Source organism: Ctenopharyngodon idella, chromosome 18 (genome assembly GCF_019924925.1).
Source record: "Ctenopharyngodon idella isolate HZGC_01 chromosome 18, HZGC01, whole genome shotgun sequence".
NCBI classification, from domain to species: Eukaryota; Metazoa; Chordata; class Actinopteri; order Cypriniformes; family Xenocyprididae; genus Ctenopharyngodon; species Ctenopharyngodon idella.
Genome location: NC_067237.1, coordinates 30,168,312 through 30,193,409, shown reverse-complemented (window position 1 = coordinate 30,193,409; position 25,098 = coordinate 30,168,312). Strand labels below are relative to the sequence as shown.

Here is a 25,098-nt window from a genome sequence, read left to right as displayed (position 1 = left end):
TATACCTGAGAGGGGCCCAAAATGTCCTTGCCAGTCAAAAATTCTCACTAATATAGTACACTGACTTGTAAGTTGGACCTCACTATTTACAGGGTATCTGCAGTGTTTTTAAAATAAAATTTGCCTTTAGAGGCTACTATAAAGAATTATATGATACAAAAAATGAGACAAAATTCGCAAAACCTAAATAGGTTTTTAGATGAACTACCTATACCTCATTTCCCAAATGAACATAAAGAAGACCCGGAGATGGAAATTAACAAGGAAGAAATAGGGAACAGCATTGATAATATGAAGTCAGGAAAAAGGGCAGGACCAGATGGTCTTCCAATAGACCTGTATAAAAAATTTAAAAATAAATTGTTAACTCCACTTGTTTCTGGAGGTATTTCAGAAAGTTAGTTTTCCACCCTCTATGAATAGTGCTTACTGCCAAAACCAGGTAAAATCCCTAACAAATGTGAAAACATGGTTTTAAGTTTGTTAAATTCTGACCTTAAGATAATATGTAAACTTTTAGCAAAACGGTTGAAAAAACTATTGCCAAATATTATTAATAAAGATCAAAATGGATTTATAATAGGAAGGCAGGGCTTCCATAATGTAAGAAGGGTACTGAACATTATTCATACTAACAAAGAAATGTCAGATACAGCACTCCTATCATTAGATGCCAAAAAGGCCTTCGATAGGGTCGAATGGGCCTAACTTTTCAATGTTTTAGAAAGATTTGGAATTGGAAATAATTTCATAAAATGGGTTAAGGTAATATACACAAATTTGACTGCAGAAATCTTGACAAATAGAAATATTTCAAAACCAATAAAAATTAGTAAAGGATGCAGACAAGGGTGCCCACTCTCATTTGTTGTTCACACTAGCAATTGAAACTCTTGCAATTGGAGTACGTTCACATCAGCAATTCTGTGGAACAACAGTAGGGCTGACAGAACACAGAGTATCCTTGTATGCTGATGATGTTATTTTATTCATGTCAAATTTAAGTAAATCAATTCCAGCTATGTTACAGCTAATTAAAACATTTGGTGATATCTCGGGATATAAGGTAAATAACACAAAATCTTCTATATTACCTCTCAATTCAAATGAAAGAGGGTATCCAGTTTCAGAGGTAATTCAAACTACTTTATTTATTTCAAAATATTCCACTTCCACCACCTTCAGATTTGTTCTCAAAAATTAAAACTATGTTTGTCAGATTCATATGGAACAATAGGAGGGCAAGACTTTGTTTGTCTTTGTTGTATTTACCATTTGAGGGGGCTTAAAATGTCTAAACATATTGTGGTATTACTGTGCTGCACAGCTGAGGTCTGTTATGTTCTACTTTTCAACAAATGAGTCTCCACTTTACACTGAAATGGAATCTCACAATCTAACCCTACCTCTTCCCTCATACATATATATGGACACAGCGAAAAAAAACTACAGAAACAACCTAAAAACCCAATTGCAAAACATATGTTAAAGATATGGTATGATGTACAAAAATATTTATAAGACTCCCATTCATTATTTCAATCTAGTCCAATATGGGGTAATCAGTTCTTTGTACCAGGAAGAGCGGATGCTACATTCAAATTGTGGCAATCGAAGGGACTTAAAATGATTCAATATCTTTATTTGACAGATTCTGATATTATGAGGTCTTTTGGGGAGTTGAGGCTTAAGTTCAGCCTCAATAGGAAGCATTTTTTCAAATATGTCCAGATTAGAAGCAAATCAAGACAATGTCCTTACTAAACCCCACATTCATTTTTGGAAAAAAATTATGATAAAGGATCATTTGAGAAAGGGTATCATATCTGAATTTTACGGGTTGCTGACATCTTACTCATCCGAAAATTCACAGTATAAGTTGAATGCATGGAAGGAAAACTTGCGATTTGAAATTTCGGATGAGGATTGGAAAGCAGCTTGTATTAAGGCTCACACTATGTCTATAAATTAAATACACACCTTAAACTTATACAGTATAAATGGTTAATGCGGACAAATGTAGCACAAGTGGAATTAAATAGATATAATAAAAACATACTAGACATATGTACAAAATGTATGGAAGCTAGAGGAACTTGGTTTCACTGTATTTGGCAATGCAGAAAGATTAAATTTTTCTGGGAAGAGGTAAGAGTCATAATTGAAAAGATCATTTCAAAACAAATTTTACTGGACCCTAAGCTTTTCCTGTTGCGGTTTATACCCAGAGAAAATTATTAGTAAATAAAGTACAAAATTATAGTAGAAGTGAACAAGCGTTTATAGACCTCAGCTTTCTTTATGCCAAAAAATGTGAAAAAATAACTTACATATTAAAGGCTAAAGAGCATGTATTTGAAAACATATGGAGCCCTTTCATTAATTATATTAAGGATTTGAATTTAACAGATGAAGAAGTGAATGACTAATCTTTGTTATTTGATAATTGATAAATTCTTCAACATATATATTTTTTTATTTTGCATTCATTATGACTATAATAGTCAATTTTGAATAGGTTACCATGGGCTAAAACAGATGGAGCATTCTTGTTCTGAGTGTTCTTGGTTTTTTGTTTTTTTTGTTTTTTTGCAGCGATCTCATGGTTGTATGGAATTTAAAAGAATGTATATAAATGTAAAAGGCTATATTTCAAAGTGTTAAAAAGTGAAAATAAAATAAAAATATTGTGGAGAAAAAAAAAAAATTTAAGTACTGCACAAATAAAATAAATACCATATTGGGGGGTTGTAGGTCATTGTTTATGCTAAACATCTTAAAATGACTGTAAAAACCATAAAATGACTGTAAAAACAATGATTTTAACAACTTTGTAGTTAAAATAATACACATTTTGACAAAAATAGTTTAAAGTCTAAAAAGTGAGGTTAATAATTTTATAAATCTTGTTAAGAAAAGGGATGAGTAAAATATGATTATATGTAATATTCTAGAACCGTATTATTCTACATTTTTGAACGCACATTCGCTTTTTGTTTAGTTTTCACAATAAGCCACATCCCAATTCCAGGTTTTATATTCCCCAAATTTAAGACCTGTTGAAATGATAATTAAGACTTTTCTCATACCACTTAATGTATTTAAGATATTCATGACTTTAATTGGATAAAACTAAGTTTAAGACTTTTTAAGGACTCACAGGGACCTACATTTAACAGGTTTCAAACTATGTGAAGTCCTCACTAATATAACCTCAAAGGTGCATATCGTCATCTTACCGAGGCACACGTGAGCGCTGGGCATCTCTGGGTTTGGCAGTGCACGTCTCCGGACACACAGATGCAGGACGTACACTCGTCCACCTCCCAGTGGTCATTGTGGCTGTACAGCTGTCCCTCGTACACACAGTGTGCACCAGTGTCTATGTAGTGCACTACAGCTTTGATGCCTTTGCACTCTAAACAGCACTTCCCAGGGTTCTTCACTTTGACTGATCCATCCGGACAATCAAGAGGAGGACACTCCTGCAGATCACACTCGATGTGCCCTTGCTAAAACACACACACATGAATTACTTTAAAATGTGCTTAATACTGCATTAAAGGGTTAGTTCACCCAAAAATGAAAATTCTGTCATTTATTACTCACGCTCATGCCGTTCCAGACCCGAAAGACCTTCGTTAATCTTCGGAACGCAAATTGAGATATGTTTGTTTAAATCCGATGGCTCCGTGAGGCCTACATAGGGAGCAATGACATTTCCTCTCTCAAGATCCATAAAGGTACTAAAAAGATATTTAAATCAGTTCATGTGAGTACAGTGGTTCAATATTAATATTATAAAGCGACGAGAATATCTTTGGTGCGCCAAAAAAAAAACAAAATAACGAATTATTTAGTGATGGCCGATTTCAAAACACTGCTTCAGGAAGCTTCGGAGCGTAATGAATCAGCGTGTCGAATCCGCAGTTCGGAGCGCCAAAGTCACGTGATTTCAGCAGTTTGGCGGTTTGACACGCGATCCGAATCATGATTCGACACGCTGATTCATTACGCTCCGAATCTTCCTGAAGCAGTGTTTTGAAATCGGCCATCACTAAATAAGTTGTTATTTTGTTTTTTTTGGCGTACCAAAAATATTCTCGTCGCTTTATAATATTAATATTGAACCACTGTACTCATATGAACTGATTTAAATATGTTTTTAGTACATTAATGGATCTTGAGAGAGGAAATGTCATTGCTCCCTATGTAGGCCTCACGGAGCCATCAGATTTAAAAATATCTTAATTTGTGTTCCGAAGATCAACGAAGGTCTTACGGGTGTAAAACGGCACGAGGGTGAGTAATTAATGACAGAATTTTCATTTTTGGGTGAACTAACCCTTTAAACAATCAATAAATGTGACTCTAGTCGGTTCAACAAATAGACTTGAATTGAATTTTCACATTTAAAAAAGCATCATAACAACAACTTCCTGATAAGAATGACATAACGTGAACAGTTTGCTTGATCAAAAATAACATAAAACCATCTAAATAAGTTTTTTGTTAAAATTGTGTTGTTGTTGTTTTGTTTCTCCTGAAATGGTTTCATGATAGTTCCATTTTAGTTTCCTCACATTGCAGATGCAGGTGATACACTCGTTGTCCTTGTCTGTCCATCTTTGACCGTTTGGCACGTGGGTTTTGTCGCCCTCTAATACACACTCTGCGACAAACAGATATAAGTGAGCACACATACACTGGAAGAAGCGACATTGTATTATTTCTGATGGAGTGTTTTTGTACCATCACAGATGGGGCAGCAGGAATCAGGGGGTGTGTGCTGATGATCTGGAGGGCAGCTGAGAGGAGGGCAGCCCCGATGAATACACGTCCACGTCAAATCCTAAACACACACATAAATGTCATCATTCCATATCAATGCACAAAACTTCACAAAACAGTAGTGCGTTTAGATACCTTGCACTGACAGGTGAAACATGGATCATCAGTGGCCAACACTTCATTACCGATCAGGGTAGCTGTGCAGTTACTGAGGGGCTCTGAAATACAAACCACAACAATAATCCTGCAAAAACATCTAGCTTAGAATCAAATGATTCAACTATATGAAAAAATAGTTCTTCAAAGAGACTCATATGGTTACAGTTAGTTTAAATTGTTGCATTTGTAAAAACATTTTGAAAATAATATTCAATTAGAAATTTTACATTACTTGAACCCTTTAAAATGTATTTTTGCTCATCTCAAATCAAATTTGACATATAATACAGTCTATTTTCAATAGAATCTACAGCCCACCACTCATTATAGCAAAATAAACAGGGTTATTATCCCACGGCTCTAAAGAATACTTCATTCTGATATTGACCGACTGAATGTACAATATCCCACTCATTCAAATATATATAAATAAAATAAAAATAAAATAAAATAAATAAATATAGATAGACCAATAGGCATAAAATACATACTATTATATACTTTTATAATATTTATTAATATTTTGAATTAGCTTTTTTTCAGCTTTCACTTTAGTTTGTTTTACTAATTTAGTCATGTGCTTTTGTCATTTTCATTAGTTTTTTTTATATTTCTATTTAGCTTTTTATTTCAGCTTTAGTTTTAGATATTTTAGTACTTGTCTTACACTTATTTCAGTTAATTTCAGCTTTATTTCAATTACCAAAAACAATTTTTAATAGTTTTAGTAAACACAATAACAACACTGATACTGATTTGACTCAAAATTATTTTGGGCAAAACTTTACAATAAGGTTCAATTCGTTAACATTAGGTACTGTATTATGAACAATGAAATTATATAAATTAACATTAATGTATTTTGAACAAACATAATTTATAAATATACTTTTGCTCTTTTTTTTTACTTGTTTTTTGTTTTTTACTTGTTTTTGTAAAGAGTTACCAATTAATTTAAAGAGTTAGTTCACCCAAAAATGAAAATTCTGTCATTAATCTTTTGTTCTTTCAAATCTTTTGTTTCGAATCAGTGGTTCGGAGCATGTATCAAACTGCCTCATGCTTCCCAGTGGTGAACCATTGAAATTTAGAAACACTTATGACGTAACAAAGCCTCGTTTACTGAAATCACGTGACTTTGGCAGTTTGATACGCACTCCAAACCACTGATTCGAAACAAAAGATTTGTAAAGCTTCGAAGCTTCATGAAGCAGCGTTTTGAAATCGCCTATCACTAGATATTGTTGAATAAAGTCGTAATTTAGTTTTTTTTGGCACACAAAAAGTATTCTCGTCGCTTCATAACATTAAGGTTGAACCACTGTACTCACATGATCTGTTTTAAATATGTCTTTAGAAGCTTTCTGGGCATCTGAAAGTGTTAATTATCTTGCTGGCAATGGAGGCCTCACTGAGCCATTGGATTTTATCAAAAATCTTAATTTGTGTTCCGAAGATGAACGAAGGTCTTATGGGTGTGGAACGACATGAGGGTGAGTAATTAATGACAGAATTTTCATTTTTGGGTGAACTAACCCTTTAATATGTGAGAAGAAGGAGACGATAGAGTTATACAAGAGACACGAAACTTGCACAGCAATGTAGAAAATCTCTTCATAGCAGTGTTCATACTAACGTGCACAGACAGGGCAGCAGGAGTCAGAGCCGCTGTATAGGATATTGTGTTTAGGACAGTCCACCAGACGCGGGCACTGCTTCCTGTAGCAGCGCAAGTGCTGTTGCCCGTCTGGCATCACCTACAACACATACACACACAAGTAAGGCAAGCAAAATATGTGCAGAAAATGTTGTGATGAGCCATACCTCACAGGTGCAGATCTGACAGGGGTCACCAGAAGGGTGGAAACTCTCTCCAGGGCCATACACATGGCCTTCAAACACGCAGTCTGACAGAAGAAAAACACAAATTTCAAACTTTAGACTTCCAAAGAAAAACTATCCAGGCACAAAACTGTTTGTAGGGATTGTAGTTGTACCTGCACACACTGGGCAACATTCTCCTGGGACGCTGATCTGGTTTAGACAGGTGGAGAGACAGTGGACCTTCGAGCAGGTGGTCACTCCATTCACACACATACAGGACATGCAGGGACCACTGGATGGAAACCAGGTACTGCCTTCATGGTGCTCGACGCCATCATAAAAACAGCCTGAGAGAGAGACAGCTCTGCTTAGTAACACTTATAAGTCTATCAAAGTATGATCTTATTTAATAAAGGGATAGTTCTCTCAAAAATGAAAATTCTTGACAGAAAATCCAAATCCATCTTCAGGAACACAAATGAAGATACTTTTAACAAAATCTGAGAGATTATTTGTCCTTCCATTGGAAGTCTATCTGATTCTTCAAAAAGTCCATAAAGAGATTGTAAAATAAATCCATGAATCAAGTGCTTTAATCCAAGTCTTCTGAAGAGACATGACTGCTTTATATGATGAACAGATTTAATTTAGGCTTTTATTCACATATAAACATTGACATTTTGAGTTTTGGGTGAATAGACTTTCAATGGAGGGACAGGAATCTCTCAGATTTCATCAAAAATATCTTCATTTGAATTACAAAGATGAACGAAAGTCTTATGGGTTTGGAATGACACGAGGGTGAGTAAATGATGACAGAACTTTTATTTTTTTGGGTGAACTATCCCTTAAAGTCTTATTTAATATCATATCATATCAAATGATAATAATAATGATAATAATCATAATAATATTATTTATTTTTAATAAAGTACTCATTCAAAACAAAATGGGTCATTCATTAATCTTCAAGGTATGTCCGCCAAGAGTTTAGCATATCATAATTAGGGCATAATTAGTCTTTTCATTTTCATCTGTGTCAATGTAGAAAATAAACATAGGGTCAATTGATATTTATATGTTTTATGAATTATTTTCTTAGAGAAGTTAATTTATTGAAGGCTACAAGGAAAACTAGGTAGCTAAGTTTATTAAATTCACAATATGTGTATTTATTATTAATCATATGCCTAATATATGATGAAAATGGCTTTGTTTTTGTTTCTTGACCCCTCACATTGACAGTTAAGCTACTACTAATTATTACATGAATCACGTAAACTATAACTACTATTCAAAATGGCGGAATCAGACTGAAGTTTATTAAGTTTGCATCCCTGATTATTTTTGTCGGTCGTTTAAAATTTCAAGCATAAAACAGTTATCAAGAAATGAGTAGTTTAGCTACTTACATCTTATCTCGGACTTTATGATCGTAAACTGAAGCGTCGCGCTGGAATTCATGCTCAGCAGCTTCCGTGAACATAACCTGGTTTGATTTGACTGGTCATCTCAAATATTTTAACATTGACAACCAGTGACAGACCGCTGACAGCTCAGATGAGAAGGTTGGTTATCTTGGTGCTGTGCAATATGCTTGCAGCACTAGACTGAATACTTTAGGTAATTATTTAACAACCTTCATCATCAACTGTATGAAATGTCAGATGACCTGTAGGTCTGGGGGCGAGGCAAGTGCGTTAAATAAGTTAAAAATTTTAACACGTTATTTTTTTCCAGTAATTAATCTAATTAACGCGTTAAATTGACAGCCCTAATCATAATATATCATAACAGAGGTCATTTGTATGTTTTAAAGGTACAGCAGCAAAAGCAGCTTGTTTAAGTCTAGGAGTCATTAAAAACTAAACTGATTTAAAGAAATTTGACTAACATTATGAATCAATGTCAGAGGAAAAAAAATAAAATGCTATAAACCCTAATGGATGTGTCTGTACCTCTGCAGCGGGGACAGCAGGAGCCGGGATCAGTGACCTGATGCATGCAGGTCAGTTTAGCACACTGAGGACCTACACAGCTCATCTCACCATCCTGAAACACACATTTGTAAACACTGAACCTTTCGATCGGTCAAATATCATGCTTAAGTTAGCAGGATGTTGCGGATGAGATGCTAATGGCTGAATTTGTGTATTGTGTTTCTTACCACACAGGTGCAGTTTAAGCAGGGGTCAGTGGGCAGGGTCAAGCTCTGTCCTTCTTTATACTCCTGACCTTGTTGAACACATACTATGAGGCCAAAGAGATCACAGGTCAAACTCAGATCAGATACAGACAAAATTATCACAAAAACACAAACTCACAACTAAACAGACAAACGAGCTGAATTGATCTCAACAGAGCTTGAAATTAGGTTTTTTTATATACAGTATACCGTAACAGTATGCTGTTTAAATACCATATTTATGATTTAAGATATTTGCAGGGTACTCGAGAGAGAACACATGATCCTACCATGGTACCTGTCCAAAAAACCATGGCATTACAATGGCACTTTTTTGTTAACGTATTGTTGCTAGCATAAAATCATCAGTGTAGTAGTTTAATAATATGTGATATTGAAATATTATATTTTTTATTTTATTGTTGACAGTGAAAAAAAAACATGGCATTACAATGCCACTTTTTGTTAATGTATTGTTGCTAGTGTAAAATCAATATACATTAAGATCCTCCTTCAAAACAATGGGTATTTTATTTTATTTTATTTAATTTTACATACCTTTTTTATCCAAACGTGGCATCTTAGAAGACAGCACAATAATCATATTTAGTGTTTTTTTGCTACTGACTTCACATGTGTGGAGTCTGTGGACACACACTGACCTCTGCACAGTGGGCAGCACTGTCTCGGTGTGGTGACGGGGTTCTGGCAGGAAACCACAGGACAGCTAACCGTGGTGCATTTAACAGAGCCTCTATGACATACGCAGCGCCTGCAGGGGTCCGAGGGGGCATAGAACGTCTGTGTGTTTCTGTACTTCTGCCCTTCAAACAGACAGCCGTCACATACCGGACAACAGTGCCTATTGCGCACCGGATGTGCGCACTGCTGAGAACACAACTTCTTCTCACACAACACGACTCCGCTCTGGAAAACACAAATGCATTATGCTAAATGTTGGTAGTATGGTACGGTGATGGTATCATATGGTAATACCATGCTATATTGATATACAGTATACAATGTAACTGTTTGATTACCATATTCATGTACAGTACTATGGTATTTGCATTGTACTCAAGAGAGAACACATGATAGTACATAGTACATGGCCAAAAAACATATTAATACAATGGAATTTTATTTTATTTTTTATTTTACATTTTATTTTTTTGTTTTATTTTATAATAATTTTTATTTGATATTTTATTCATTTATTTGATATTCTATTTTATTGTTGAAAAAACATGGTATATAAGGGCACTTTTTTGTTATTCCCTTGTTGCTAGCATAAAAGAAAAGAAAAAGAAAAGAAAAAAAAAATAATTATTGTGACAATCAGAGAAGTAACTAGTGTATTTTTGTGATACTATGGTAAATGTACATATATACAGTACATCTGTGGTCTCACCAGGCATGTGCAGGTAGAGCAGCGGTCGTTGGGTGGGATGAATTTGTCACCGTTCTCATGCACTTGTCCCAGGTGTTCACATGTCCCTGTGCACACAGGACAGCACTCACCTGGAGAACGCACGGGCCGCTTGCAGGGCGTTTCCGGACAAGACACGGGTGTGCATGATACACTTCCATTCTACACACATACACAACACAGTATATGTTAAGCAAAACTACAACTTAGTAACATTTCGTATAATGATATACAGTTCAAAATGAAGATAAACTACAGGTATGGTAACAGTGTGGTGTTTATTTGTGTACCAGGCAAATACAGCCCTGGCAGTGGTCATTGGGATCAGGGAAGCGTTCTCCATTTCCACAATCCCGACCACGGTATTGACAGCCTTCACACACTTGGCATGCGCAGGGGTCCCGCTGAGGGTTAGGGCAGGAGACGCTGGGACAGCTTTTAGGAGAACACTGAACCTCACCTCTCTGATCAACAAAAAACATCCAGCCACACCATTAATTCACATACAAACTCATATATAAAACGTAATTACCTTTGATCAATTATATACAGATATAACGATAGATAGAATGACAGATGTAACGACAGAATGATATACAGAACGATAGAGAGAATGACAGATAAACACTGAGGTATCAAATGTTTTTACATGTGTTATAATTTGTTATACTGTTTAAGTTTGAGTTATGTTATAATATGTTCTTATATTATTTTGATCTATAATTTTATTTATTTATTTTTTGCACATTTATTCCAAGCTTTGGAAATATTGAATAATTTACAGGCATGCCAATAAGAGCAATTTAGATGGATGGATGGATGGATGAATAGTTTTAAAAGGGACCTATTATGCCCCTTTTTACAAGATTTTTTTACCCCACTGATCATTTATTATACCGTGTTGTAAATGTCCATTTTTGAGAGGAAGGAAAAAAAAAAAGGTTTTCATGCATGTATCTTTAAATGCAAATGAGCTGCTGCTCCCCACCCCACTTTACAGAAGGGGGCGGAGCCTTTACAGCTCGTGCCTTGGATACTCTGCCAAAAACCAAAACATCTGTTTGGTTTTGATTATCATCTCTTTCACCAACCTATTCACATGAAAATGCATATCAATAGTATGCGTGTGTAATCTCCTGGAATGTATACGCCAAAATGAGTTTTGGCGTGCATATTATGTGCAGTTTTTCGCGTGCATATGATACGCACTGTATGGCGTATAATACGCACGAACCCCACACCACTAATCCTACCCAAGAGCCCAAGAGTACCATGCATATTATATACACATCATAAGGTGCGTATCATATGCACGCGAAACCTGCGTATCATATGTCTGTCATTTTGGCGTATACATTCCACGAGATTACAAACGCGTACTATTGACACGCATTCTCATGTCATTGGGTTGCAATCGCGGTCACGCTCACGTGACATTGCAGTTCTTCATCATCATGAAAGTTTATCATCTGCATGTGTTTTAAAGCCATATCAGTCTAAACCTCTGATATATGATTTTCTGAGCACACACATCTGAAAGCTGGATGTCAGACAACGCGTCCTGTGAGTATTAAACTAAGTTCTCTTTCATATCTTATTGCGCTTAAACTGTCAAATACACACAAGGTTATGTCAAAAACACAAAGTTTACATAAACACATTCGGTTATATCTGTGAACATAAACAACAAGTAAAGAAATCACATGTGTAAATTAGATTTGTGTATTAAAGTGAAAACAGCATAATATACAGTAGGGCTGGGCGATATGACGATATTATCGTATATCGACGATGTCTTGCAAGTATCACGATGTCGATATTAAAAGTCAGTTACAGACGATAATCACCAATATCGAGAAAAAAAAATATTTAACATAGTCCCGTAGTTACCACTCACATATTTATTCACATAGCATAAATGAAATATTTTGTAGCCTATAGTAGCTAGCTAATTAATTAGGAATAAAAAAATCTATTCTGGAATCACATTTACTTAAGGCCAGGAATCGAATAGGCCTAGGCTACTCTTTATAAAAGTAACATTTTGATTTTGCTTATTAACAATGTATTTTTATTTTTAAAACATTCAAGCATTCCCGTAAACACAGTTTTGTCACGCATGTGTGTGTAACAGACTATATTGGATTTGTGTATTGACATCAACCTCCTATACCCGCGGCGCTAATAATGTACATTTCTGTTTAAACCGACAAGATTGCTAAATTAGAATTAAAAGGCTAAATTAAATTACAATGGATAGCCTAAGTGTCTATGACTCGTTAAAAATAACCACATTTGTTGTCCAGTGGTTTCGTTTTACATGCGCAAACAACAGAAAAGGAGGATTCTGCAACGCAAAATAAACTCATACAGCCTAAATAAAACGAATAAATACACAAAATATATTCACTTAAACAATTAACAGATTAACAAAACGAAAGAAAAAAAAACTGAAGCCATATGCTGTTTTAATTTATTTTTTTGCGACGCTCTCCACACAAACACGTTCAAAAGGAAACTAAGACGGAAGAAAGTGGTAGGCTACCTGTTTTCTTTATTTTACAAAAACAAAATGTTTTGTTTTTGTTGTGAGTGTACACAGATATGATTAAACTCTTTATAGTTTATGTATGACCAAAAATGAGTAGCCTATTTTAAGTTGTTTCCACTGGTGGAAGGAAGCAGTTCAAGTGATCACGCCGGCGCCTCGCGCGCACACGTCAATAGCACTGCTTGACATCGCAGCCTGTTCATTATCAAAATAAATGAAAAATAAAATTCACAAACAACATTTGTAATTACTTATTTTCCAAATAAATAATGATTTTTTTATTACTATTATTTCGTTATAAGAGGCCTGTAAGGACACATCGGAGCTCTAAAACATGAGGGAAAAAAAATAACCTTTCCGTTTTTGGTCATGCAGAACGAATCAAATTGTTTTTAATCGCTTTTAGACAAATAACAAATACATGATAGCTTAACTACAAGTTTAAAATACAGCGCGACGCATTGAAAATTAAATAAATTAAACGTAGCCTATCATCATGATATGTGTCCAAAAATGAAAGAGAAACATCGGACCTTAAGAAAAAATAGGCAAGACACATTTAACATCAACTTGCATCATTCTTACAATCACCACCAGAATGTCCACCTTCACAATGAACTCCGTTAAACTCTGATCAGTTCAACAGTTCTCTTCACGAAACGAAATTCATTTCAAACACTTGATCAGTGTGGAAATGATTAACATAACAACAAAGCTAATGTTTTATATTAAAGCACAAACTAAGAAAAGAAAAACAAACCTTTAACCATTATTGTCAGATAAAGTGCAACCAAACTGATGTGTGTTTACAGTGCTTGTCGGCTATGTTGTCTCCGATGGGGGCGGGGCTCGGGTAAGCGATATTATCGAATATCGTGATATTTTTTAAGGCGATTATCGATAAAATATTTTTTACATATCGCCCAGCCCTAATATACAGTGACTACTGCTATATATGCTGTTAATATGAATCAAACAGCAAAAGAAAAACAGAAAATCACTCACTGCTCTTGACTGAATAACTTTATTAGCTTTAATAAGAACACATTTCTTACTTGAATGCTGCTGTTAAATGCTCTGGCGAGGAGATAAACATAGCGGACTGTGTACAGCTCACTTAGGGCAGGGTCTATGCTAATAGGGCAGAGTCTGTCAGCAGTCGTGGGCGAGGCCTAAGCAATGTGATGTCATATTGAATAGAAACTGCAAACGGCTTGTTCTGAGACACTGCTTATGATTTATGGGGATTAAAAAAAAGGAGTGGGCGGATTTTTACTATTATAGAATGGTTGTGTACACACACTGCCAACACACATTTATGTTTAAACACCATGTAAAAGTGAATTTTGCATAATAGGTCCCCTTTAAAATGTAACAAAACAAAACATATTTATGACCCTGTTTGTGCGTACTTACAGAACATCTGCACTCCTCACATGATCCTGTGGGTGATGGGAACGACTCACCATCTGCATAAGCTCTTCCCTCAAACTGACAGCCTGTGCAATAAAAACACACACGCGCACACACTTATCAATGTGAGGGTCGTATGTTTTAGTTTATGCCACAGCCATTAACCCTAATTTGCAACTTGCAAGTCAGTTGCAGGTGTTATGAAGGGGAGGGGCATTCTCATTCTAAAGAACATCTAATTGGACAAAAATCCTTGTAGTGCAGGATGAGTCATCAATACTTAATTCTCATTTTTATCAGAAGAGAATTGACTGTAAAATTTAATTTCTGCTAAAAGTGCACTTTGTCTGTAGAGAGTGTAATACAGTACCATCACACACAGGACAGCACTGGTCCGGCCGAGTGGTGGGGTAAGTACATCCCGGGTTCTGACATGGCCTCCTATTGCAGGTCACATGACCATTCATGCACATGCAACGACCACAGTGATCAGCAGGGTTTGCAAACTCCTGACCATTCTGGTACTCCACGCCAGCATACATGCACGCTGAAGAAAAAAAAAAATACAACTCATAATAATAATAATATCAATTCAATTATATAATATATAAGACGCTTAAACAGCCACTAATAATACTCAGTTATTTTAATTTCCTGTACATCAAATCTTTACATAAATGTGTATAAATTATGCAAACACGTACCATCACACTTGCCCTGTACAGGGAAAGGACAGGCGCTGCGCTGACAGTGATTAATGTCACATGTGACTGTCCCGTCACGACAAACACAAGTCCTGCATGGGTCTGATGCATCCTTAAATGTAGCACCATTAGCGTGTTCCTTCCCATTATACAGACAGCCTGCATGGCCGAAGTCAGACAGAGACATAAATATATACTTTGCATATATAAACTTTCCAACCCTAAACTTTTGAATGGTAGCGCATATGTGCTAACGTTCAAAAGTGATATATTTTATGGTACCGTTCAAAAGGGTCAGAACGTTTTTTAATGTTTTTGAAGGTAGTGTACATATACACATATATACATATATAAAGATGAATACTGCTCTCTACATATCAGTATTTGTTGATGAAACCTCATTATAACTCTCACATGCTCTTTCATGGGGTTTTTATGAAGTGTCTCACCATCGCATGTGCGACAGCACTCTTGAATTATGGGGTGAGAGCAGGCGGCAGAGGGGCAGGGCCTGCGCCGGCATCTCATCGTCCCATTGGTGCAGGAGCATGATTGACAGCTGTCAATGGGATGGTGGAACTGCTGCATGTGTCTGTAAAGCTGTCCTTCAACATAGCATTCAGCAGGGGGTGCTGTAAGGAATGAGAAATACATTTACGTCTACATACACTCAAACAAACACTTTTATGGACATACAGTATACAAGGGGGTGTAATGGTGTGCCACATCATTTTGGAATTATGAGAATTTTGAGTTGCCGACTAGTAAATTGCACGTAAACAGCTTAGAGTACAATCTTCAAATTGTCATCTTGTAATTAAGGTGATTCAGACATGACTTAATTGTGGTATAAGAGCAGCACTGTGACCTGGACACTGGCGGCAGCACTCTCCTGACTGAATGAATGAATCAGCACAATGCACCGCTGGACATCGCTTCATCAGACACTGGACGTTACCATTCTACAGACAAACACACAGATGCACAACACAGATCTACAGTATGACTCTGATATGTGTGGATGTACACTACCGTTCAAAAGTTGGGGTCAGTATGATTTTTTCTTTATATTTTTATTCAGTAAGGATGTATTATATTGATTAAATATTTGTTTTTCTCTATGCTGTTTGTTGTTCCCTTTTTTCTTTTCTGTGCTGCTGCTCTAACAGGAGTTGATTGCTGACAACTGCTACCCGTTTGCTGATAGCCAATTAGCACTTCACTTACTGGCTCCTCCAGGGAGGAAACAAGCTATAAAAGACATCAAGAAGGCACAGAGGGAAGAGAGACAGAGACATTTCTCTCTCCACATGGACCTTCTCTGCGGCCCCAGACTACTGTTGCTAGTTTTAGTGTTAACTAAGTGAAACATAGGGCCCTATCATACACCCGGCGCAATGCAACGGCAGGCACGATGCAAGTGTTTTTTACTAGTTCCAGCCTGATGCAGTTATCATTTTCATGTCCATGTTGTTTAAATAGCAAATGCACTCACGCCCATGGGCGTGCTGGTCTGAAAACACGGTGTGTTCAGGCACATTGTTGGTGTGTTGCTATTTTGAGGCAACTGAAATACGACTGCAGTATACACAGTATATATATATTTTTTTATTTAATGGGCGTGTTAGTAATATGCACCTATAGGCGGGAGCACAGCGTGCGTACACCCTGCTTGTTACACACACAGGGACACGCAGCAGCACACAAACATGCCAAATATTACAAATAAAAGAATTACAATGTAAAAGATTATTATTGTGCACATAAAGATAAAAATGCCTACATGTCATAATGGATAGTCATTGCATGTATCAGAATTCCCTATTTGCAGTAATGACGAATGAAATTGGCTAATTATTTGACCAATCGTGGCAGTACACACATGTATTTAAACTGACTCGTCAGGGTCTATATTCCGCCACGTAATAAGCGAATCCGCCATGGTGCAAGCACATCTGGCTTTTAAAGGGAATGGGAGATGACACTCTGATTGGTTTATTGCACATTACGCCCAAAACACACCCATGACTTATTAAGAGACTAGATACAACCCTTTTGGACCATGCGCCTGGCGCAGCGACCATTTTTTCCGTCGTTAAACTAGCAAAAGAGGAATCAGATATGCCCTAAGTGCACCTGCGTCACGCACTTCAGACCGGTTAGATCGTTAAAATAGGGCCCTCAGTGTTAAATGGTGAAAACTGTGATAGTGTTCCAGAATCTAGTCAGTATTGTTGTTGTGCTCCTGCCTAGACTGTTAATTCCAACTCTCAATATTGCTGAGCTACTTGATAGTTTTTCTTATTCTTTTGTTAAACTGAACGCTTTATTTGTAACTTGTAGGGAGGAGGGTATCATTTTCTTTTGTTAATCCTTTTTCTCCTGGTTTTAGGTATGCTAGGGAGTCAAGAAAGTGCTATTGTCTTTTAGTTGTTGTTTTTTTCTTTTGTGACAGGTAAGCTAGATTTAAAACTAATGTAGATTCTGTTTAGTTTGTTATTTTGGCCATGCCCCCTCCCGAAGCCTTTTTGTTCCTGTTACCATTCCTTTACATAATAAATTAAATTTGCAGTTGATTTTGGTGGTTGGCAGTGTTCTTTAGTGCTGGGGCTGGGAATGAGAAGCTCTTCTTTGAAACTGGGATCGTAACACACGGAAGACTGGAGTAATGATGCTGAAAATTCAGCTTTGAACAAATTACATTTGAAAATATATTAACATAGAAAACAGTTGTTTTAAAATGTAATATTCCATAAAATAAATGTATAATATTTAAATAAATTAATAATGTAATAATATTTGATCAAATAAATCTAGCCTTGATGATCATAAGAGATTTCTCACCAACCTCAAACATTTGAACGGTAGCGTATGAGAAAGAGACACTTACGGTGCAACGGCACATCCTGCATTTGTCTACTGGATGTGGAAATTCCATTCCATTTAGATACTCATTACCTGCATATCTACATCCTGAACGAAAGGGAGAGAAGCTTTAAGTGACTGGTTTGCATATACTTACAGGAAATTGTCTTCAAAAAAAAAAAAAAAAAAAATTATACAGTATATATATATATATAATATTTCTCCTAAGAGGGTTTCAGGCCACCTGACATGACAAAAATGTCCTCAAAAATTTAAATATAGTGGGCAAATTTGTCACTAATGAATTAATATTCTATTCTAGGCTTCATTACATATTATAACATACATATTAGTTGATTTCATTTTATTGGTAAGCATAATAAAGTATCAAATTGTCAAAAACTTTTCTAAATGAATTGGTTCAATTAAAGGGTTAGTTCACCCAAAAATGAAAATTCTATCATTAATTACTCACCCTCATGTCGTTCCAGACCCGTAAGACCTTCATTCAGCTTCAGAACACAAATTAAGATATTTTTGATTAAATCTGATGGCTCAGTGAGGCCTGCATTCACAGCAATGACATTTCCTCTCTCAAGATCCATAAAGGTGCTAAAAACATATTTAAAACAGTTCATGCGAGTTCAGTAGTTTTACCTTAATATTATAAAGCGAAATATTTTTGTGCGCCAAAAAACAAAATAACGACTTTTCAACAATATAATGATAGGCCGATTTCAAAACACTGCTTCGGAGCTTCACGAATCGAATCAGTGACTCGTAGCGCCAAAGTCACGTGATTTCAGCAGTTTAGCCGTTTGATAGGAGATCCAAGTCACTGATTCGATTCGTAAAGCTCCGAAGCAGTGTTTTGAAATCGGCCCATTACTATATTGTTTGAAAATCGTTATTTTGTTTTTTTGGTGCACAAAAAGTATTCTTGTCACTTTATAATATTAAGGTAGAACTACTGAACTCGCCTGAACTGTTTTAAATATGTTTTTAGTACCTTTATGGATCTTGAGAGGGGAAATGTCATTGCTTTGAATGCAGGCCTCACTGAGCCATCGGATTTAATCAAAAATATCTTAATTTGTGCTCAGAAAATGAACAAAGGCCTTACGGGTGTAGAACGACATGAGGGTGAGTAATAAATGACATTATTTTCATTTTTGGGTGAACTAACCCTTTAAAGGATGACAAACTGTAAATGGTCAGGGAAAATGTGCCTTCATTAAAGTAAAACATGAAGATAAATTAAAAAATAAGTGAATCTGTGAAATCAAATTTGTTCTAAAGCAATTTTGATGCTTAAGGCTCTCACCATTGCAGTTGTTTTGGCAGCACGTCCCCGGCCGGGGATAGTTGCAGTTCGGCTTTGGACACTCGTGATTCCCACATTCCACACGTCCATCAGTGCAAACACAATCCTCACATCGATTCTCACGATTCGGAAATGTACCTCCATTAGTAATGATGCGGTTATCATACTGACAGTCTTGAAAGGGAAGAAAATGGCAAGAGGACACAATAACTGTTAGTGTGCACACTAAGATCAAGTTATCTGAGGTTAGTTAGTGAAGGTGTACCTGGACACCGGGGGCAGCACTCTCCAGGGGGAGTGTATGGATTAGAACACGTCACTCCACTACAGCCTGCCATACCACACAAAGCACGACCATCCTACACACACACACACATTCATGTATAGAAACTAGCCAATAGTTACTAGATACACTTTCAGAAAAGAACAACATATTTTATCAAAACGTTAAACATTTAATAAACACTGAAACATTTAAACAGTGTTTAACAACCAGTTGCTCATATTGTACTTATGGTTAGCGACTGAACAAACCCTGAAGCCTATTAAAACCTTGTATTAAACATTTATAAAATATCAAATCTAGTATTGTGTGTACCTGACAGGTGCATGTCACACAGGGATTCTCCGGGTCCTGGAAAGTTTGGCCGTTTCCATAAAAACGCTGCTTGTACTCGCACTGCCCACAGGGGTCACAGCATTCACCACCTGTCATATAATGATCAATATCTTCTCAGTAACTTATCCTGATAGTTAATGGTCTTGCTGGATGGATTGTTACTGATGTTAGCAACCGTTACACCCTCTTAGCCTGAATATTCTGTGGCTCTGTTCCAAACCCTGGTGAGCTGCCTACCAAGGCAGCATTTGTAGGCACTACAGGAACACTCACAATTTGAAAATTAGACAGCTTATGCAAATCTAAAGCAGCATGGCTTTTATACAAACATATATCAGGAAATCCAAGCAAGCATGGCAATGAGCTGATTGCAGTGGAAACTTTCAAGTAAAACGCTACTTTAGATATACCTGTTTTATTCAGTATTGAGAATTGTCCTGAGAGAAATTAGTTCAATCTAATTAAAATGCAGATGTTTTCAAATATATTTTCAGATATATTTTATTCAGGTATATTTTAACATTTGAAGCTAAATTTGAAAAATGTATTTCCTTAAGCCTCCTGTTTACAAAATATATTCAGCATACTGTATTTTTGAACTTTTTTTGGGGTCAAAATTGTATTCAAATCAGTTACTTTCTATCTTTTACTTTGTATGCTGCCTTAAAACATAGCGGCCTATGTAGACAACTATGTAGACCTTAATATCTTTCACTTTTCTTGCTTTCTTTGTCTTGTCTTTTCTTCACTCTCTCTCTTACCTGCTGGAGTGGTGGGTTTTAGGCAGGGCACGGGGGTCGGTGCACAGTTTGGTTTACATGTCACCTGCCCCTCCACACAAGAACAACTTTGGTCTCCGTCAGTCCACGTGGCTCGTTCCTCATACTGAACACCATTTGATATACATCCTACAAACACAGAGAATGAACACAAGTAAAAGTTTAGGGTTGGTAAGATTTTTTTAGTGTTTTTAAAAAAAGAATTCTCTTAGGCTCATCAAGGCTGCATTTATTTGATCAAATATACAGAAAAAAAATAGTAATAATATTGAGAAATATTATTACAATTTAAAATAACTGTTTTCTATCGAAATATATAATGCAATGTATTCCTGTGATGGCAAAGCTGAATTTTCAGCATCATTACATCTTCAGTGTCACATTACCTCTGCACACTGGGCAGCAGACGTTAGGAGGGGCAGGAGTGGGGACTGCACAATTTGTAGATGGGCATCTTTCCTGGTGGCATCTCACGTTACCCTCCTTTAACAAACACACACACAAGAAACAATGGATTCAATGCCGTCAAACCTAACATGATTTCTGATGTGTTTTGATGTGCTCTGTTTGAATATGCACATATGCAAATGAGATTCAAAACAGATAACAACTTCAGTTTTGCCCTGTTCCTCACATAAAACTATCATATGGCTTCAGGGCTACATGCTGCATGATTTATCACATGATACAAAAAAATAACATTGAACTTAAACGTGATTCTTAGTGCAATTATGAAATCGCAAAGGCTGCGATTATTGCGCAGCTTGTCAATGAAGTATGGCTCTAATGCTAATCTATCTGAAAGCACTGCGAGTTTGCGTCGCATAAAATGTACATTTAAAAAAGCAACACACGTTAAACATCTTTCCAGACATGAGAAGCATTAATTAACATCTTGTCCAACAAAAGACAACATTTAATAACATGTTTTTACTCCAAACTCACTTCATAACGACAGTTGAGCGTCCTTCTGTGAGATGATGTGGCTTCTTACGCAGAATAAGGCAGTCGTGTGTTTATTAGTCATGTTTAATTAATCAAAGCGTTTAAATCGTCTGTTTATTCAGCTACAGCGATATGACGTGTTATCTTCTTCTGCGGCAGGGCATATTTGGAGTTTCTGCGCAAGAGTGCCCTCTGGCTTTCAGATGAAGAAGCATTTACTACTGATCACAGAGCAGTACAGTTCTGACAAGCTGCGCATTGCTTCATGCATTTTTGTAATAAAAATATCTATATTTGTAATAAAAATATCTATATTTAAAATTTTATAAATCCAAATAACTAGCTTCCAGCGGACGACCGTACACATATACTGCGCAACTCGACTTAATAAATGAGCAACCCAATGATGTGATGCATGACGCAGGATGTTGGAGTATTGTAAGCTTAGACGCCTTTCAGGGTTCAAACAAATAGGGCTGGGCAACAAACTCAAACTCCTCTTCTCTTATATCAAAATCCTCCGACATTTCTCTTTAAAATGTCTAATTTTAGACTTCTAATTCATGACTGGTGTTTTGTTTTGCTCTCTCCTCTGGTCAAAGGTTGCTCTTCCGCCCAAATCGACTTGCGCAGTATGCGTACGGTCGTCAGCCGGAAGCTAGTTATTTATTATTTTAAAGTTTTAAATATGGATATTTTTCTTACAAACCCTGTCGCTTTGCTTCAAAAGGCCTTTATTAACCCACTGGAGCTGTATGGATTACTTTGATTTTTGATGGATGCATTTTTTTTTTTGTTCAAAATACAGGCCCCCATTCACAACCATTATAAACCTTGGAGGACTAAGGATATTTTTTAAAAATATCTCCGATTGTGTTTGTCTGAAAGAAGATAGTCATATACACCTAGGATGGCTTAAAGGTGAGTAAATCATGGGATAATTTTCATTTTTGGGTGAATTAACCCTTTAAACATTTTATATATTAATTTTAGCATGTATCAACATTTAACAAAAACAACATTTTATCAACAGTACGTCTTAACATTGAAAAAACACTGTCAAAATCGTATTGTCGGAATCAAAACACTTTGTTAACATACATTTTCATCAATAATTTCATTGAAGAGATTAACATTGCTGTAAACTGGATTAACAATAGCTCTTTTTCACGCCAAGTGTATGTTTCACCTTGCATATACACTGGACACAGGGACCAGCTCCGGGAGGCCTGAAATCCGCTCCATTTTCGTAAAACCTTCCTTCATATTCACACACTGAAACAGTAAAAACATTTTTTACTTGTGTGTTTGGAATCCAGGACCGCTTTGTTATTATGTTGCATGTTAGAGAAGGAGAGAAAGAAAGATCTGTCTTAAAAGAAAGAGATGTTTGTGTATTTGTCTTCTTTACTGTGACAAGTAGTGCAGCACTGGCCAGGTGGTTTTGTTGGGTGCGTGCAACTCGTAGTTGGACATAAAGATCTTGTAGTTTCACACAACACTTGCCCACCCTGTATCACAAGATTTACACATTCACATACAAATACATTCAAATGTTCATACATTTAGTACACACTTTTATCCAAAGAAAACACTCACCGAGCACTGACATTTCAAGCACGGATCCTGTCTGGATACGAAGGTTTGACCGTCTGTGTATACATCATCCTCATATCTGCACTCCTCACATCTGAACACCAATTGATTAATAAAGAGTGTTTCCTTTAAGACCCCCGTCTCGTTTACTATTTTAGCTAAAATTGTTATGAAAATCTGTTATTAATACCGTTCACAACATTCTCCTTGTCTCCTCACGGGATTATGACAGGGAGTCGGTGGGCAGGGGTCCCGAACGCAATTAATATTCCCATTCTGAAAGAAAAATAGTTAAGAATCTTCTGCTAGAATGCAATTATTTTTTCTTTATTTTTAATCCATTTAATCTAAACCAATTTACAACATTTATTCATTTGACACTTATATTCAAAGTGATTTACACTGCATTCAAGGTATATATTTTATATTTTTTATATGAAGTTTATGCATTCACTGGGAATTGAATCCATGACCTTACAAGTGCCATGCTCTTCTGCTAAAATAAAATAAAATACAAAAATAAAACAAAATAAAATAAAATAAAATAAAATAAAAAATAAAATAAACATTTAAGTAGAAATTATAAATAAAATTTGCAGGTTCTTTTGCAACTTACCTCACATGTACATCTGCCCTCACACTGGGGTCCTGGCGGCAAACACATCCCATTCAGGATGTCCCTTCCATTCACATTACAACCTGTGAAAAATTTAATGTTTGTAAATATATCAAACTCATATGTAGTATAAATAGCCATTTAATATATATTTTAATATATATAAAAATATCCACAAATGAATCATTCACAATAAGACAAACAATATGTATCAAAAAAGTAAATCGACAGAATTTTGATTGCATGCTCTCAAATGTTCTGTTTTAGACAGATTTAAAAGTATCAAGTCATATTTAAAAGGTTGGACACACCGTCACAGACAGGACAGCAGGATCCAGGGGGCGGAGAGGCTGGGTTCGTACAGGGGACATGACAGTTTGCACTCGCACACTGAACCTGACCCTCCTACAGAGAGAGAAAGAGAGATTACATTTAAAGATTAAAACACTGATAGTCCATAAGACATGCAAGAAAACAAGCTATGTATTAAATAACAGGTGGCGACCCACCGTGCATGTACAGGTCGTGCAGGGGTCATCAGGACGCGTCCACTGAGAGCCGTGCAGGTGCCACACATTGTCCTGGACACAACCTTCATATCAAACAAAAGACTCTTTTGATGAGTATGAGCATGTCTAAGCAAGTTACATGTTGTTACAATTGACAAAAATGTACAAAAAGCTCATATTACACTTACTTCGACACCTGGGACAGCACTGCCCACCTACAGTCTCCACCAAACGACAAGGAGGTGTAGGACACGACTGAGTGGCACAGACTATATTCCCTGCCTACAAGGAAAACACACACACACACACACACACACACACACACACACACACTTAATTAGTGCTGATTTCAAAGATACAACTTTAAATAACTAGTTAGCTTTAAACTTTAACAGAAAATGACAAAAAGCACCACTGTAGAGGACATTTTTAGTGAATTTTAGAATATATATGCAAGATGTGTTTAGAAGTAATTACATCATTTTTTTGGTCTACGTTAAGGATAATGCATTACAAGTAATGTGTGTTATATACAGTGCTGTTATTTACTGAAACAGAATATATATTAAAAATGATTAACCAACAAAAGTGAAATAAAATATAAATATTACATGAAAATTTTAAAGTAAAAAAAAACTAAATAAAATTACATTAGAAACAATTGAAAATTAGAAACGTTGTCTTGGCAATTACCTGAAATAAAATAAATTGAAGTTGAAGTATTATTAAAACTAAAACTGAAATAAAAATTAAGTAAAGCCAAATAGAAATATAAAAGAATAATGAAAT

The 25,098-nt window shown here is 36.0% G+C and overlaps 1 protein-coding gene across 2 annotated transcripts in view; it reads right to left on the bottom strand.

Moving 5' to 3' along the window:
- The window catches only part of kcp (kielin cysteine rich BMP regulator), a 47,974-nt gene that overhangs the window by 5,343 nt on the left and 17,533 nt on the right, over positions 1-25,098 (bottom strand). For both annotated transcript variants that reach the window (XM_051869483.1, XM_051869484.1), the window contains 31 exons: positions 24,498-24,591; positions 24,310-24,392; positions 24,112-24,205; positions 23,801-23,883; positions 23,375-23,460; positions 23,188-23,278; positions 23,000-23,099; positions 22,778-22,863; positions 21,030-21,126; positions 20,626-20,772; positions 19,844-19,953; positions 19,511-19,604; positions 19,246-19,419; positions 17,947-18,029; positions 15,925-16,018; positions 15,506-15,688; positions 15,057-15,215; positions 14,723-14,899; positions 14,356-14,438; positions 10,679-10,852; positions 10,371-10,550; positions 9,622-9,886; positions 8,942-9,024; positions 8,733-8,826; positions 6,948-7,121; positions 6,775-6,857; positions 6,587-6,707; positions 4,927-5,009; positions 4,753-4,852; positions 4,584-4,672; positions 3,240-3,512 (listed from right to left, as the gene is read on the bottom strand). In XM_051869483.1, coding sequence (XP_051725443.1) covers positions 3,240-3,512; positions 4,584-4,672; positions 4,753-4,852; positions 4,927-5,009; positions 6,587-6,707; positions 6,775-6,857; positions 6,948-7,121; positions 8,733-8,826; positions 8,942-9,024; positions 9,622-9,886; positions 10,371-10,550; positions 10,679-10,852; positions 14,356-14,438; positions 14,723-14,899; positions 15,057-15,215; positions 15,506-15,688; positions 15,925-16,018; positions 17,947-18,029; positions 19,246-19,419; positions 19,511-19,604; positions 19,844-19,953; positions 20,626-20,772; positions 21,030-21,126; positions 22,778-22,863; positions 23,000-23,099; positions 23,188-23,278; positions 23,375-23,460; positions 23,801-23,883; positions 24,112-24,205; positions 24,310-24,392; positions 24,498-24,591 — 3,837 coding nt within the window. The remainder of the gene's footprint in view (positions 1-3,239; positions 3,513-4,583; positions 4,673-4,752; positions 4,853-4,926; positions 5,010-6,586; positions 6,708-6,774; positions 6,858-6,947; positions 7,122-8,732; positions 8,827-8,941; positions 9,025-9,621; positions 9,887-10,370; positions 10,551-10,678; positions 10,853-14,355; positions 14,439-14,722; positions 14,900-15,056; positions 15,216-15,505; positions 15,689-15,924; positions 16,019-17,946; positions 18,030-19,245; positions 19,420-19,510; positions 19,605-19,843; positions 19,954-20,625; positions 20,773-21,029; positions 21,127-22,777; positions 22,864-22,999; positions 23,100-23,187; positions 23,279-23,374; positions 23,461-23,800; positions 23,884-24,111; positions 24,206-24,309; positions 24,393-24,497; positions 24,592-25,098) is intronic.